This window comes from Epinephelus lanceolatus, chromosome 11 (genome assembly GCF_041903045.1).
Source record: "Epinephelus lanceolatus isolate andai-2023 chromosome 11, ASM4190304v1, whole genome shotgun sequence".
Classification (NCBI taxonomy): domain Eukaryota; kingdom Metazoa; phylum Chordata; class Actinopteri; order Perciformes; family Serranidae; genus Epinephelus; species Epinephelus lanceolatus.
The window spans coordinates 5,807,455-5,824,555 of record NC_135744.1 but is presented as its reverse complement, the minus strand read 5'-3'; the positions used below and the strand labels follow the sequence as shown (position 1 = coordinate 5,824,555).

The following is a 17,101-nucleotide window of genomic DNA, read 5'->3' as shown; positions in this document are numbered from 1 at the left end:
CACGCTAAAATTCCATGACTTTCCAAAACCTTAAATGATTTTTAATAATTCTATGACATTTCCAGGCAATGAAGTAAATAATCTGCCTGTTCTAACTTTCTTGCAAAAATAAAGTTTGTCTCTAGTACATTCCATCTTGACCTAATCTTATTTTACAGCTATTTTTGTCATGGTGGACTTACTGATGAGGACAGACACTGGCTGACTGCGGGCGCCCACGCCAGCGCTGGTCACCGCCGCCACCTCCACCTGGTAAAGCACGCCAGGCATCAGACCTTTCAGTGCTGTAGACAAGGTGTTTCCATCCACTGTCCTGTTGATGTAGTAGCGTGTCTGGTTGTCGCTGCCGCTGCCCACACACCAAATCTGTTGGGATACACAGAGTTGATAGTGAATTTGATATACAGCTCAGTTCAGTTTCTTTGTTTTTGTGACACTTGGATTCTTATCAGTCTTTTCTGGACAGCTAAGAGTGTACTGGCATTTTCATTTACTGATGAAATAGTAAATTTTCATTTACTGATGAAATACTGATTAGTACAAATTTAATTAAGGAATTCTTAGCATTCTTAACATTTTGTACATGAAGTGCAAGATTTGTGTGAAATGAAGCTCCTTGTGTGCTGTAGCAGGAGTGTTTTTTTCTATGTGTTTTGGTGCTTGTTGCCTTCAGCTAAGACACAGTGACATCGCTTGCGTGTCACACATGTGGCATGACTCAGCTGAGGTGTGTTTACCCTGTACTCCTGGATGATGCCGTTCTGCATCTCGCTGGGTGGAGGCTCCCAGGAGACGCTGATGCTGGAGCTGTTGCTTAGCTTCACCGTTACCACTGTAACCGCTCTGGGTGGGGCGCTGGGGACTGTGAGAGGTGGGAAAAAGCATTCATGTTATTTCATCAACATAATTATAGACTGGAGTGATCATTAACAAGGGAGACCAAAACATTTAAACTGAAAAATCAAATAGCTAAAGGCGATAAAAGTGAGGATGTATAAAACACAAGTCAAGAAACATAAAAGTGAGCTGTAGCAGGAGGGGAAATTAAGTTCTGAATACTTTAAAAAGTTCATAATGTAATTTTTTTTTTTTTTTTGCCAGATTAAGCTCTTCACGCAGGTCGATCCGAAGTCTACAAGTGCTGATGGCAAAAAAAGTCTTCTCTCTTGTTTTTAATCTAGAGTTTGGATCAACTAATATAAACCTGCTGAGAACCTCAGGCTGCAAAAATTGCAGTGTGCAGAGGCTGAATTTAATGAAAATAGGGATCAATATAAATGAACCCAAATTGTGGAGGATATAAAATTAACCTCAAAATGAGATAACATTAGGAGATTCATGTGGTGTCAGACAGGCTAATGAACAGCTATTTTCAAGGCCCCACAATGTCAAAGCAAACCTAGATTAGTTTATTAAAAGAAGTTTTCTTTGAATATTTTTGAGGTGCAGACGTGTTTCAGAAGTCACCAGATTTATTACCCTCTTCTGGGGTTCGAACCAGTAACGTTCGGCTGTCCTTGCCCTGGAATTCATCGAAATAGGGACGGATCTTTATCTCGTACTCGGTTCCTTTGAGCAGGCTGGTGAGTACAGTGCTGCGTTCGGAGGGGGAGTTGATGTCCTGGAGGAGCCAATTTCCCCCACTGGGTCGGTAGAAGAGACGGTAGCCCTGGACGTACTGAGACTGACGGTCAACCTTGATGAATTGAGGGTGACATAGGGGAAAATTAGAAAATTGTGGGAGAGAGGAGAGATGGAGATAGGGTGAAAGAGTTATTTTCTCCATTCCCTTAGTCTGCTTCCCTAAAAAAACCAAAGATCCACAAAGAGCCACTCACAGTCCAGGACACTCGGATGGAAGCTGTTGTTAGCGTGACAGGCTCTTGCAGCTGGACGGCCACCTCTCCCAGCTCTCTCTGCACTTGCCTGTGGTCCACTCCCTGACCCGTAGGACTCACATCTGAGAGAAACACAAGTATTCACTTCTCCTCAGAGTGCTGCTGCCAATGCATTAGCACACACAGCTGTGGTGTTTTTCACCATTCCAGATAAGAGTCATGTTTTATTTGGTGTGAGAGAGGTGCAGACTGACCTTGCGTTCTGACAGGCTCAGAGATGGGGCTGGGGTCGCTCAGGCCATAGGCGTTGACAGCTCGGACGATGAACAGGTAGATGGTGTTGGGGAGAAGGCCGGTAATTGTGTGTGTTTCCACCTTGACCATGTCGGCTACAGTCTGCCATGTGCTGCCTGCTGATTGGCTGTGAAAGGATAGAAGGAAAAACTGATGTTCAGTTTCAGATGCAGTATGATATTGTGAGCTGTAATCTAAGACGACACAGGTACTAACTTGGCATGTCAGCTTTCATTGTGCCTTACATGGAGTTTCACAGCTGCTGCTCGCTGGTACATTGAAACCTCCTGCACATCAAAATGTTTCCTGTGACAGAATCTATGTACATGACAATTACAGTATGTCATGTACAATTGTTACAACAGTTTCCAATTTGCTGGAGAGTTAAAGCATATAGCCTATACCTATCCTTACAGTATAATCAGGAAGAGGATACTTCACCAATTTTCAACCAGCTGTGTATCATAACAGTGTGGGTATTTTGGGAACCTTTAATTAAAGACAGGTGTGCTGAAGTGAGTTTGGAGCACATGGTAACAGTCTTTCACCACTGTGTATTTAGGTCATCTTAGCTTTACTGTTTGGTGAAGTCGTTTAACACCCTATTGATAAAACTAAGCAGTGCTGATCGAATATATACCAAGGTTCTGAAAAGAAAATGTTTTCAAACACATATTCTAGTGTTCGTTTAGTTGCAAGAGTTTGCGAACAGGAATTGGGCATCATACTCTTTTCTAAACTGTGAAAACAGAGGCTGAAAAATATGGGATCAAACGGTAAAACTAAGCAGCGCTGATCAAATATAAACCAAGAATCTGTTACTGCCTTGCTGATTTCTCACCTCAGATGTTTCCAAAAAGATATTTTAGTCCACTGTTTAACTATAATAAGAGATAATTTGTTATATTGGCCGAAACATTGGTTTTGGATGGGCAACTTGCATTACATCATTCATCAACAGGAGTGTTAATTGGCCCCGGTGCAGCACAGTGCATTCTGGTAGTTGTATGTTTTCTACCTCAAAAGCGAACGCCACAGCCCTTCTTCTCTGTTTCTCTGGTCATGTGTGTTTCTACAGCAGAGACCCAGTTTTATGAAAAGACCATTTTTCCTGCAGTGAAATGTTTCTTTAGTATCAAGAGTAAAAGTATTTAATACAGATACAAGACTGTTATGCTAGTAGATAGTATAGTATTATATAATTATTATATCATTATCATATCGTTATTATTACTTATGCATTACTGTGTAAGCAGAATTGTAGTCTTGTAGTTGGTTGAGGTGGAGAACAATATTTGCCTCTGAGATAGCACAAACAGAAAATACTATAAGTGGTACAAGTACCTCAAATTTGAACTTAGTAGCAGAAGTAAATGCACTTTGTGACATTTCACTACTGACAGAGTGCACACTACAGACTGCGTGTGTCTGCACAAGTTCCTTACTGCATTGAGGACTGCCTTGCGATGCTGATTTGATGTGACGCTACCAATGCATGAGAAGATCTCCAGGCAATAGCACGATCTATTTTTGGCTTCCTCTAATATGTCTTATCTGGTAAACAAAAGCAGATGTGAGCAAAGTCACTCAGTAGAGAGAAGTTTGTGCTCACTAGAAGATCTCCAAATGATACAATTTGCTGTCCTGATGAATAATGTAATGAGGCTTGTAAGAAGGCACAGCTGCCAGCAGGAAATGAGGGCATGTTCTTAGCCTTGTGGCACTCCCCCAGATGCATTATCCCACCACCCCTCAACCCCGTTCCTCCATCTTCCTGTCTCTCCCCTTCTTTTTGTGAATTTACTGTCACCTTGGCAGAGCAGCAGTCACAAGGGCCTCCCCAACCATTTGTTTGACACTTTTAGATTTTCCCCAAGGGTATTGTGGGGAATGTGAGGTGAACTAGCTCCAGTGCTGAACTGCACAATTAGACCAAAGAGGAAAACTCATGAATACTCATCTCTTGTGTGTATGAGTGCATGCTGCCCTGTGCCAGGGCTACATTCAAGGTAACTTTGTGGAGGAGATGCTCAGAGGGAGCTCACACAATCACATACAAGGCTGTGGCCCCCGAAAAGAGAAAATGAATGCGGTCTCACCAAGAGACTGGAAAGTCTGCCTTTGTACATTAAATGAACACTATTACACATTGCATACACACGCACGCACGCACTCACACACACACACACACACACACACACACACACACACACACACACACACCGACTCCTACTCTTCCCTGTGCTCCTACAAACAAACCTTAGCACCTCAGGCAAGAAAATGTTATTGCAAACATCCCAGCGGCCCCCTTCAGCAGCTTTATAAAGAATCAGTTTGCGTTACTTGGAAACGCTCTGCCGCTGCCATGGGCCACGGTGGACGTCTGGATCTGATTAAGCTCTGCCGGTGCTCCCTTCTTTATCGAATTGGAAGGACACATTTCCCCATAACGCTGCCTATCTTCATCTGGAGGCCTCCTTCCATCAGTGGAGCCACCCATCCTGCTCGGCTAAATCTACTTTTCCCCTAATTAATCCAAGGTGGACTTCCTCTCAAGTGGCAGTACCTGAAAGTTTTTGCTTAGGTGCATTCAGGCTCATGAGTGTGCAGACTAGCCATGAAGGACAAGAAATAGTCCTTCCACATGTCTGTGACTATGAACTGTGTGCACGATTTGACTAGTTATGTTATCCACTGACAAGCTCCTATACCTGGCTAAAAAAACTGAAATGAAATGGTACATTCCTTGTGCATATCCATTAAATTGCTCTGTTTGAGTTTTTCTTCTTCCCAAGGTCTAATCATAATTAATAAATGCTGTAGCTCGACTTTAAAGGACTGCAAACCATTAAAGAATTTCATTAGTCTGGAATTCAGTGGAGGGTTCTTAGTGTCCCAAAATGGAAAGGTTTTCTATTCTGCCAAGACCAATACTTTCACGTTAAATTGTCAAATTTTAGGATACTCAATACATGAAGAATACAGCCTTGACTTCTAAATTAAGAGGAGGAATGATTTGTGACAAAATGATTTGCAGAAAAAGCAGCAAAGGGTCCCTGACTGATACAGCGTCAATGACCGTGAAAATGAGGGAAAGTGTGTGTCCGTACATGTCATTGCACCTGCCTTTGATGGAGCTTAGATTCTGTGAAACTCACCTGAAGGCCTCAATGATGTAGGAGGTGACGGCGGCTCCTCCCTCATGGGCGTTGGGCTGCCAAGTCAGAGAGACGCTGTTCTTGGACACGTCTGTGACTATGGGTTTGTGTGGTGGACCTGGTAACTGGAAGGGCTCAGTGGCCTGAGCTATTGATGGGTCTGCACTCTCTGGGTGGTGAGGGAGCAGAAGAGGAGACAGAGATGGAGGCAGGAGAGAGGTGGAAGAGAAATAAAAGCGGAGGGAGGAGGGGAGTGCACATCTGATTAGAACTGCAACATCCGCCTTTATCATTAACGTTTCAGAATGTCCTCTGTGTAATCCCACTAATGTTGACTGAACATTTGCATTCAGTGCTGCTGCAGGCTGATTTCCTCACTTCTAACAGACTTTACAATTTTGCTTTTCACTACAACTATTGGATCTTAATTAACCATTACGACGCTAACAGTCAAATAACAAATAAAGGTGTCATCAGAGCAGCTTGTTAAGTCTTTACTCCTTCATTTAATGCCACTAATGACTGCCTGCCTGAAATATTTTATGTACTAATGCCTGATGGGTTGTGGAAGAAATATAAAAGTACATAGCCCCACAAAGCAGTGTGTGCTTTGAGCTGCAGCAGCAGCTGACTATATCTCACAATGATATCTTGAGTGAGGGCATCAGCATGTTTTAACCTTTATTTATCCCCAAAAAGTGCTCTTTGTCAACACCGTGCTTCATGTTTATGCATACATTCATATAGAGAGCTGCAGGAATGAGTCCTAAAACTTGCATATTGGTTAGAATTTTCACACTCCCAGTTCCCTCGTCCCTAAGTATATGGGTTTTTTTAGTACATGAGCATTTGGTGAGATGCCTGAAATAGGGTCTGTGGTGAACACAAGCTAACAGTTGCTTAGATTTTGTTCTACAATGTAAAATATGTCAGTAAATACCCCACCCCTCCTGAATTTTGAAGCTTTTACAGGTCTTTAAAGAGGCTGTTGCTAATGAGTGGCTAAATGAGACCACAGAGCGTGATCACACTGAACACGGCTTTACTGCCTTGTTGTGGTGGTGACATTATGGCCCTGACATCCAAAGCCAATGGTCGACCATCCTATCAGTGTCAGGCTGTCGGTGAGTGATGTGTACGGCAGGGTTCACCCTCGTCGGCCATTGTCTGTTTTTTTTAAAGCCAATTCAGTGTATTGAATCAGCAGCAGAATCGGCAAAGCCCAGCGGTGAGAGAAATCACTCTGATCAGTAGTTCAGTTCAGTTTACGTGAAGAGAAAAGGAAGTGGGAAAAGCAAACAATCGGCTAAAGTCAAGAAGGTGTGAAATTGAAACTAACTTGTTGCATATGGTAACATTTTTTTGTTTAGCCATGGAGCTCTTTAGCAGAAACAGATCATAATTGTTTGTGTTGTTGTTTATTAGCGTACAGTAAATATCATTTGTTTTTTCAAAATGTGTTGTTAATGTGCTAACTGGCTAACTGATTTCCTGTTTTCAGTGATGAATACAGTCTACCACCACCTGTTGATACAGATTATTTTCTCTCACTCAGGTGCAGAATGTACGTGCTGGTTGGCTGTAGTCTTTGCGGTGTGTTCAAGTGCAAGTTTTTGCTGAGACAGAGGCAACATGAAATGACAGCTGACCTCCGTCACCACTAGTTCTTTGGTTTGATGGGTCTGGGCTTTTAAAGTCATGCGACTATAGTGTAGTTTGTTGATAGCCAAAAGTTAATTTTTTATATCCAGCGACTGCATTTATACTTCAAAAATCATAAAAATGATGTTAATTTATGAAGATTTTTTTGACGAACAAAGCATGTAAGTGTCATAAACGTTTTGCTTGTGACAGAGCTTATTTTCTGCAATAATCAAAAATGTGCAATGCTAACTTCCTGGTCAAACTTACTCCCCATAGCACTCCGTCTGCTGCCTGCCAGCAACATCCTCAGGACTGACAGGGGTTAAGTGTTTTCATTACACTCTTTTACTTATTTCATTTAAGGTGGTATAAAAAGATTTCTGCACACTTGGACCTATGCAGTGTTTCACTTCACTTATTCATTTAAGCAAGTCTATGGTCACATGGATCCTTGTTACTTAGACTTTTTAAGGAAAAATCACACATTAAGAAAGACTTCAAAATGTGTATATGTTCTTATCTGCAGTCACACTTAAATCTACAGCTAATAATTTCACTGCTGTTAATTAAAACAGAAAAGTGTTACACAGGAATGGTTCTAAGGTTAGCCAAATGAATAACAGTGCGGATATAGCAGTGATAATCAGGATTCTGTTTTTTTTAATAATTTATCTCTGTTTTGTTATTCTTCATACAGCTTTCATTTGCATGCATTTAAATCACGCAGAGACAATTTACCTTTGACTGTGAGCACTCCACTCCAACTCGTCTCTCCACTGGAGCTGGAAGCCAGGCAGGTGTAAACCCCAGAGTCCGTTTCCTGGCAACAGTAAAATGTGTATCATTAGTTTAGTGTGTGAGCGTGTTCGTGAGTGTGTGTGTGTGTGTGTGTGTGTGTGTGTGTGTGTGTGTGACCGTGATACTATGTTAATGTACCCATTACCAGTGATTGAGACTAAATGTCATATCTCTCAAACCAGAATGTTTGTACTCTGAATACTGAGCAGAGGGAAGTTGGCGTGGATGACGAGCTGGCAGAACAGAGAGCTGTTATTCACACAGAGCCGACCAGGTGACTCTTTACCCTTTCACATCAAAGTAAGACTGGCTTTTTGCTATCAGTTCAGAGCAGCTCGTAGCTCCCACTGGTGCCAATATGTTTAAAAAGTGCATCTTTAACACTGTCAACAGCCATCACCTTTTGTCTTTCTGACTTTCTGTTATGATTATAGCATGAAGAGGGTTGAAAGAAGCCTCTCACCTCCACAGGCATGGAAGTCACATCATATAAGTATCTAAGATGGAAGCTAAGCACACATTGCTGGCAGTAAGGACAGAATTACTGATGCATGGACAGATATAATGACACATTTTAGTCCATAGTTTGACTGTGAGAAGACATCATGGCTGTGAATAATTCTGACATATCTTTATCTATACATCAGTGACACTGTGATAATATTTAAATGTAATCAAATTTCAGCCAATATTTTTAAGCAAACTACATCATTCAGCTGACAAATTGGGCATGTTTATCTGAATCTTCTTTTATATTAAAAAACAGCCTCTCTTGGGCATCAATTATCGTTAACTGCATATGAATATTTGCATTCTCATTAGACATGCCTTAACATCTGCTTTAATTAACTGATTTTACTTTAGACATTTTGTCAATTGTGGTTATTTAATTTTTTTTAAATAAATGATATATTCTCAGTGGACCTATTTGAAGTCAAGCTGGTGGCTTTTATGTTCCCTGTCTGATTCCTACACGGCACAGGAGGAGAGTTAAAGGAAGGATCAAAGGACAGAATTTTAATGACCAGCTAGAGGTCTAGAAATTTCTGAGGCACCAGTCTTTATACTCAACAGCCACTACTTAGCATTCTGGACAGGCTAGGAGCAGATGTAATTAAGAGGTACGTGTGTGTGTGTGTGTGTGTGTGTGTGTGTGCGCGTGTGTGTGCATGTGTGTGTGTGAGTGTGAATGCTGGCTATCAAATTTTTGGGGAGGCAAGCCAAAAGCTAGACGGTCTGTGAAATTGCTTACAACAGAGGGAGATGTTGGGGGTCTCTACACTGGGGAATGTGACAGTGAGGTAGTAACAGCTAACAGGAGCAGTGCCTCTGAACATGTTTCTGTTGCTCCACAGCTCCACATCATTCTTTTTGTCTTTCTTTGTTTCTGTCTTTTCACTCTCTTTCATTTTCAGTTTCAGTTTATCCACAATTTAGGATGTTGTGTAACTATAAATGGGCGTTGGAAGACAAAGGACATCAGAAGATTATCAAGCAGTCCAATTGCCAAGACAGATGTGAAAAAAACTGTAGTGCTTACCCTGTTCTGGATTGAATAAATGCAGGCAATCTTTCGATGGCATGTTGAATAGGTTGGCGTCTTATTTAAAGCTACCCTGCGGCTTTTTGACAACTAGGACTACCATGAAGCAATATTTTATTGGGCGGGTTCAGAAAGACAACAGCACTGTGTGAAAAAACATAGCCCCCCTCATTCATTTTAAAATTATGATGGGCAAAACTGAACAAACCAATCTTTTTGAACAATTCTTTTTAGTGTCCAGTGTGTACTGGTTAGCCAGTCAAACATCTGAGTGCTCATCAAGCCCAGACTTTTCCCACTCGGTGTTCTTGCAGGGGAGCGCTCAGGCTACCTGCTCCAAGGAGTGAACAAGAAGCAACTGAATGCCTGTCAAGTCTAGACCTCCAACAGCCAAGGCCAATGGTGCATTCATGTGCTCCTTGGAAGGTCATTCTTCTGACTTAGGTGTGCATGAGCTTTTAAATTGTAATGTGGAATCAACATGGACAAAAAGACGATGTGCTGTATTTTATTGCTCAGTAGGAGTGGGCACTATGGCCCTATAATAATATCACGATATCTCATGTTATTTTTGCAACAAGGATATTCTTAATGATATGACAAATTATCAAAAAAGAAAAAAACAAGAAAAATGATTCAAGAATACAGAATTGTAACAAAATTTATATGTCAACCTAACAGTTTGCCTTCAAATATTCAGTAAAATTTAAACAAAAATGAGTTTCCAAATACAAAAAAAAAAAAAAAAAATGTACCCTTGGATCTATTTATGTAAATCAACAGGTGATTTCCTTCTCTTTTAGCAAAATCCTAAATGAATGAGTTGTTTTTTTTCAACCTGGACCTATATGCCCTGCCATGTATCTTCTAATCATCATGCTGTAACCCTTGACAGGCTGTTATGTTACCATGACTATTGCGCATTCACATGTATGTAGTTTTTTGTCAAGCTGTGAACATCACATTTGTTAGCATTACCAAAGGTTTATGACAAAATCACCAACTCTCATTTACAATGGCAAAAGAGGAGAGGGAGATGCTGTGCTGCTGCCAGAGGAGCTGCTGAATGAGTTCCCTCTGAGCGGTAAGTCACTAAAAGAGTCTTAGAAGTCCAGGGCTGTTGATAAAACATTCAGGATGCCACAGTTTATTACACACTACTGAAGCTGCTCCTCATTTTGGAACCACCGCAGAGTCACTAATAATTTCGCTTTCAGCCATGCTTGTTGTTGCCGTGCATAACAGTATGACATCATTATGTCTACAAGTCGAAATACTGCGAGAATCCTGATATAAATTTTTCATGCTCTATTAAAAATTAGACATTCACGGTATAATCGTGAATGAGATATATGGCACACCCCTACTGCTCAGAGTGTTTAAACAACACTTTGATAACAAAGAGCAAAGGGAACAGATCAGGTGAGCCATGAAATATGATTAGGTACATATTTTTCTTAGTATTCCGACACCACATGAATGCAGCACGAGGGCACAAAGGTAACCAGGATGTCTGCTACTTGCAGATTCAAAGAACGGCAGTTTGCCAGTGATATTTCTGGTCCCCTGTACTGACCTTACATGGCCTGCCTACATACAAGTGGTATGCTGAATCAGAACATTAAAATGAATATTTTATCTGTAAATATGTAAACATATACATGATGACTGGTGATGTATTTAGGATATTTTTTGTGGGGCTGGGTAGCCCTCGCTGTCAAACGTGCATGTACTATAACAGTGTCAAGAAGACACTGACACCATATTTTAAGAAAGTATCAAAACTCAAAACGTTCAATATGTTTACATGCATCAACTTCAATAAACTGATACTGTAAAAAAAAAATTGGTCCATCCTTAACTATTCAAATGTGTGCCGACAGAGAATGTTCTGGCAAAAAAGGCTGGGTTGACCCACAAGAAAGTTGATCCAGGCCCATGTGTATTTTGGTGCAATGCAATGCAAAGTTGTCCATCAAATATGTGCAGGTGTTCATTCCTTCTACATTACTTAAAATGAATGCTTCATTTCAACTGTTTGCCTCATGGACATTGCAACAGAGGGATAAAATTAAAAGATACAAACAGCTGTTTAAAACTCATCTATTGCTCCAGCTGGATTATTATTTCATCACCTAACTGTTATCCAACACAAAACGCCACCACCAAATCCCCTTGCATTTTTGTTCAAAGCAGGACTGTTTTTAGTCTGATGCCAACCAAGAAATGAAGCAATGCACAAGCATTGTCTTATGTGATATACTCCTTTGACTGACTGATTCTTTTCTTTTTTTTGCTAAGTGAAAAAATATGATTGATTGAGAGGAAACAGATTTAACATGTTTGGTTAGCCTCAAAGAGTGTTTGGGTGAGAAACTGACTGTCTCACTGACTAAAATTTCTTAAATTACTTTTAATGTACAGGTTTCACCTTTAAGTCATAAATGTAAATGTAAATAGAGAATTTTTGACCATAAGTGGTGCTGTAGCATTGTTTAAATGGAGGTGCCCTTGTATTATTGACCAGCTCTCGCACAAGGACGCACATTCATGCCACAAGTCTGTGACTGCAAATTCATGTTGAGTGCAAAGGGCAGTTGTGCATGTCAACTACTGGTGGCCTTAATGCACCAAACAAGATAGCAGCAGTGCACGAGTAAAAGAGGCAGTAAAGACGAAAAAGACGGCAAGACGTGAACAATGCGAGTTTCCAAACATTCACAGATAAAGGCTTTGCAAAGGTTTTATGAGGTATGAAATGCGTTCAACAATTTGCCAACGTCTTAGGGACTACACTGTGTTCTGGTGAGAAACAAAAAACACGTTTGTTTACAATATAAACTCCAGAGAGCAGCTGTAAAACTAGATAAATTATGAATTGGGCTCCATCTACAGTCACATTGTGAGAGCAAAGGACCAACTGTATTTTAATGTTAAGTGCACCTGGGAGGGCTGCTAGCTCTCTAAATTGTTCTCCTGTTGCACTGTGTGTGTGTGTGTGTGTGTGTGTGTGTGTGTGTGTACAGGTATGTGTGTGGGAGTGTTGGGGAATTTTAATTAGTTTTTCATCTGTTTTGCTGCAAGAGGTTTCAGTCCTCTGTAGTTCATCAATTTACATGCAGACCCAATCCACCGCAAACACAATCAGCCTTCCCTTATTCACTTATTCTGTGAACACAGCCCATATTACTCCAATTGAAAACCTTATACATTATGCAGGGGATGTGCCAGGCAGAGCCTATCATGACTAATGCCTAGCTGAGTGGTGTGCACGTACACGTACACGTCTGGGCCGTCTCATCAGTAAAGCTGACAGAAGAATTACTCAAGCCTAAGTGGCTTGTCAGAGCGTCCGGCAGGACCCAGGACAGGTGACTCTCCATCCTATACAACATCCCTCGCTGCTCCTCCTCTCTTTCTATAGGCCCTGACCTTGAGTTGACCTGTAGGCCAGCTGATGGTTTGGCTGTCTGAGGGGGTAAAAAGCGAGTCCCCAGATGGTGGCGTTTGATCGGTGGATGGGGAATCGGCACGGAGGGCGGGTGGGGTAAACAGCCAGGACACCTGACTATTAATCAAGGCAGGCAGCTCTGGGCGCTGTGCGAAACAGATTGCTGAAAAAATGGATTAGGCGAGAAAAAAAGAGGAGAAGAGGAGGGAGGGAGGCAGGAGAGAGGAGCTCTACACTTAAGAGGGACTATCATTTATTTATCATAGTTTGATTTTATCTTGAAATTTGGGATATTTCTTCACTGCACTTCCCTGAAATGATCTGCCAATCAAACAGTGATCTGAGCTTTTTTTTCCATCTTTGTCCACCACCTGCTAACTACCCAGTTAGCATGGGTATCAGCCTGCTGCACAAGAGCAGACAGAAGGCTGATAATGATATCAGACCTTTTTTTAGGAGGGTGCAGAAGGGAAATGTAATTACAGTCTATAACACGTGTACACTGGGATTTAAAAACACATGAACTCGATTTCCTGCTTTAACCTGATTACTCCCAGTAATCTGTTTTCACTTGTCCATGTAGTCTTTCTCACACTCCTCAGGCTTTGTTTGGGTTCCTCTGTTTCCCAACTGTCCCACTCCCTTCTTGTTTTTACTTTGCCATACCCGTACACAGCCCCCACCCCATGCCCACATCAACCATTTAGCAGGATGGCAGCACAAACCTCTTTTAACCCCCCCACCAGCACCACACACAGACACAGACACACTTCCCGTCTGTCCGGGACGTCTTGGCAGCGGTGAGGGACCGTGGTGGTGTGTGTCTGGCAGAGGTCCCAGGGTAATGGCATCTCCTCACTGCCAAGGTACGAGGAACAAACAGACCATCTGTCCCCCTCCAGGGGCCCTGATGAAATTGACTTATTTATACTGATTATTTCAGGGTTACATGTGTTTTATCAATGCTGATTTTGTTTTTTTCTCAGAGTGAGATTGTGCTCAATGATAAAAGTTTGTGTTTTACACTCTCTTTTGATTTTAACTTTGGGGTTCATTCATAGCAGAACTAACATTTAGAGATTAATAAATATGTTAAATGTTAAAGTATCTTGGGGAAAATGAAAGATTTTCACTTACGAGAATTTGGGAACATTTTGGAACATTTCATTATTATCGATTTGTCACGACACCTGCCAGACTGACTGATATCATTAGATAATCAGTAAACTCATATGAAAATAAGTGTCTACATTTACGATTTCAGGCGTTAATACCATAGTACATTAGGTCTCCTAGTTTAAAATAAATTTTCAGTTTATTTCTACATTTGTAGCTTTGGCACCAGTTGCTGTCACCATGTTTCAAGTCTGTCTGGTTGTCTGACTGTCCCTGTTTTTTCACCCATTAGACTGCTTTTAAGCAATGTTGCCAGATGTCAACAATTCACTCAGTGTGCACATTATTATAACTGATAAAAAAAACTATAAAAGTAAGATCCAAGTTGTGATAAACCAAGATTATCTTTCAAGACAAAAACAGAAACATTCATCTTTTTAGAATAAGTCAGAAAAATTTGGTTTATGACCACAGTCTGTAAAAAAAATAATGGACGTAGCCACAGTGACATTACATATCATCTATTTTTACCTATTTTTGTTGTTATTTATGCATCAACATCGACACATCAATATAGAGGTACAGAAGAAAGCCCACGAAAGATGAACCCACAATGAAGCCAAGACCTTATTAAGCAATTATGCCAAAGATGAAATCAAGTGGGAGTTGGAAATGTTGACCTGAAATGACAAGGTGTCGCGAAAATCTTCTGCAAGTTGAGCTTAACATATGTCACACTGTGAAACAGTGCTGAGAAAAGCTACATAAAAAAAATCAGTATCATTTAGGAAATTACAATCCATAACAACAGAAGCTGCTCAGATGGGCTGACCAACAAATGGTTTGAATGCCCGGATGCTTTGCTGGGTCACAGGCCAGACTTCTCTGGTGCAGCTGGAACAAAAGACTCTGCTGCCAGAAGCACAGTCTGTAAAAACAATGGATGTAGCTACCACACATCTTACTTTACCTATTGGTTCGTGGACTCCTTATTTTAACCCTATTGTTTGGCAGTATGGCTGTCGAAATCTTGGATTTTTGAGGCCAGAGGAGATCATATTTGGACGGAGCTGTGGAGGAGCGAGGGGTAGACAATGGTGATGCCTCACAGACAGCCAGACACCCAATGGAATGGGGTGGCACGCTGACATTTTCACAACATAAAAGAACAAGTTGGAATGTTAAGAGTCTCTGCCACAATCGATGGGATATTTAAAAATAGCAGGTTTGGGGTTTATTTGAGTTTTTGGTAAGCAAGAATGATGAATTTTGCTTGACCAATCAACAGACTACAGCGTTACTAGCTTCACCTTTTAGTATTGGATCAGTATATTAGGTACCTCAACAGAGAGGTAGCACAAAAACAGGACGGAATGAAATGGTTCTGTAGGTAACATGGCCAAATTTTTACAATGGAAACACAAAAATAACTCTTCTAATGCACAACGAACTAAACTGAACTGAAGCGGATTGCTTGGTAGAAACAAAGCCATAGTTGTGTTTTCTACCATCAATACAGCCTAAGGTAAATGGAGAGAAACAGTTCATGACTTGTCTTGACTATCTGAAATGCAATGCAACTGTAGTGTTAGTGTAACTGTGGGACTTGATTCTTTGTTTTAGTGATGGACTCTAGTGTCCAACCCCCGACATCAATGACAAGACAGAAACTAAACAACTAAACAAACAAATGATTTCTACAAGTAATTTTGTGATCTCACCTCTGAAATCCAAAGCCATAAATACCATGTGTTGTTATGTCTGCTGTAAAACAATAAAATCAAAAACACCACCATCACTGAGGGCATGTCTCCTCACTGTGTAGAGTCTGATCAAACGGAGCCAAAGTCTACAGAGAACTTCAACGCAGAGTGTGACAACTTCAAATGGGTTCCAAAGCATGAGCACTTCCAAGTTTGTGCTCTTAGCTGTCAAGTCACTCTCTTTTATTCCTACATGACATGAATGCAGCATAAAAATGTACTTTAGGCTTCTGACTCCCTCTGAGTATGTCTCCGTCTATCCTCTCCTCTCACTCTACCGTGTGCTCCTCCATCTCTATCTCCCTCTCTCATTCATCCACTCCTCACACACAGTGATGTATTGAGGATTTAATTACAAGTCTCAGCGATCGTTAATCATTAAGAACCCACAATCAATTAATGTGTGAGCCTCCTCGAGTCTCACAGAGGCTGCGGTGACCTCAGGTGCTGCTTCATACCCTGGAGGGAATTCTGGGCAGAATGGATTTCATTAGCACGAAGTAAGACGATGCTAACGACTGCTAATGGCCTCGTACGCTGATTATCATGATGATCACGCCTCACAGATGTGGTTTTGCTACATTCCCCGCCTCTCCTACTCTCATAAAAACTCATCATTTGAGTCAACGGTAAAAATGTCCTCTGTTTAAGTGCTTCCTTCTTTCCCTGTAATTAAAACTGGTGTTTTATCATGTGGAATATCTTTATCTCGTGTGAACGGCGTCATGTTTGATGTGCAAATAGTAATACATGAAGACTGTGAATACATTTTAATGAGTACACTGTGGTGTGATGGAATGAGAAGCAGTGATAAATATACAATGAATTAAAATTAGTTGAAGGTCATCACAGAAAGCTGTGAATTTAAAGGCAAAATGACAAATTAAAAGTTTTCCATTTCCTGTTCATAATCTGTGTCTGCAGTTCATTTGTTTATGTGGAAATCAAATACCTGGAGGTTGGTGATTTGGAAGGTGCCATTTTCCATCAAGCTGATTCGACCATCATTTCCCAGGATCCTCTGTCCGTCTTTCTCCCATTGGATGCTGGGGATGGGGTTGCCCATGATGTGGCAGTGCAACTGAGTGGTGGAACCAGGAGCTAAAGTGGAATTGGCTGGTCCCTGGCGGATGATGGGAGGGACGCGGTCCGAAGGTGCTGTTGGGACAGAGAATTAAGTGGTTTGAGATACAAGGCCATAACTGAAATCCCCTCTTGTCCTCAGAGAATTCAGATTATCTTTTTTTACTTAAATCTTATGATCCTTTTGGTTTCCTTTCCAGTCCACTAAACACTTCAGGAACTAAATTTTAATCATGAGCTAAATGGAAATATTACATCTCACTCTTACATTTAAATCCATTACATGTTCAACAATCAGACCTGGTTAATATGTTTGATGTGTTTTGGGCATTTTCATAACTGGTAATTTGTAAATTTTGTTATCATTGTCCTGGAGACCATATTTACAGGGAAAGACACAGGAAGTCAACAGT

At 41.1% G+C, this 17,101-nt stretch overlaps 1 protein-coding gene across 5 annotated transcripts in view; it reads right to left on the bottom strand.

Annotated features, from left to right (window-relative positions):
• Window positions 1-17,101, bottom strand: part of robo3 (roundabout, axon guidance receptor, homolog 3 (Drosophila)) — a 217,562-nt gene that overhangs the window by 17,617 nt on the left and 182,844 nt on the right. For all 5 annotated transcript variants that reach the window (XM_033644045.2, XM_033644077.2, XM_033644061.2 and 2 more), the window contains 8 exons: window positions 16,558-16,763; window positions 7,673-7,754; window positions 5,291-5,459; window positions 2,093-2,259; window positions 1,839-1,960; window positions 1,480-1,696; window positions 738-862; window positions 183-366 (listed from right to left, as the gene is read on the bottom strand). In XM_033644045.2, coding sequence (XP_033499936.1) covers window positions 183-366; window positions 738-862; window positions 1,480-1,696; window positions 1,839-1,960; window positions 2,093-2,259; window positions 5,291-5,459; window positions 7,673-7,754; window positions 16,558-16,763 — 1,272 coding nt within the window. The remainder of the gene's footprint in view (window positions 1-182; window positions 367-737; window positions 863-1,479; window positions 1,697-1,838; window positions 1,961-2,092; window positions 2,260-5,290; window positions 5,460-7,672; window positions 7,755-16,557; window positions 16,764-17,101) is intronic.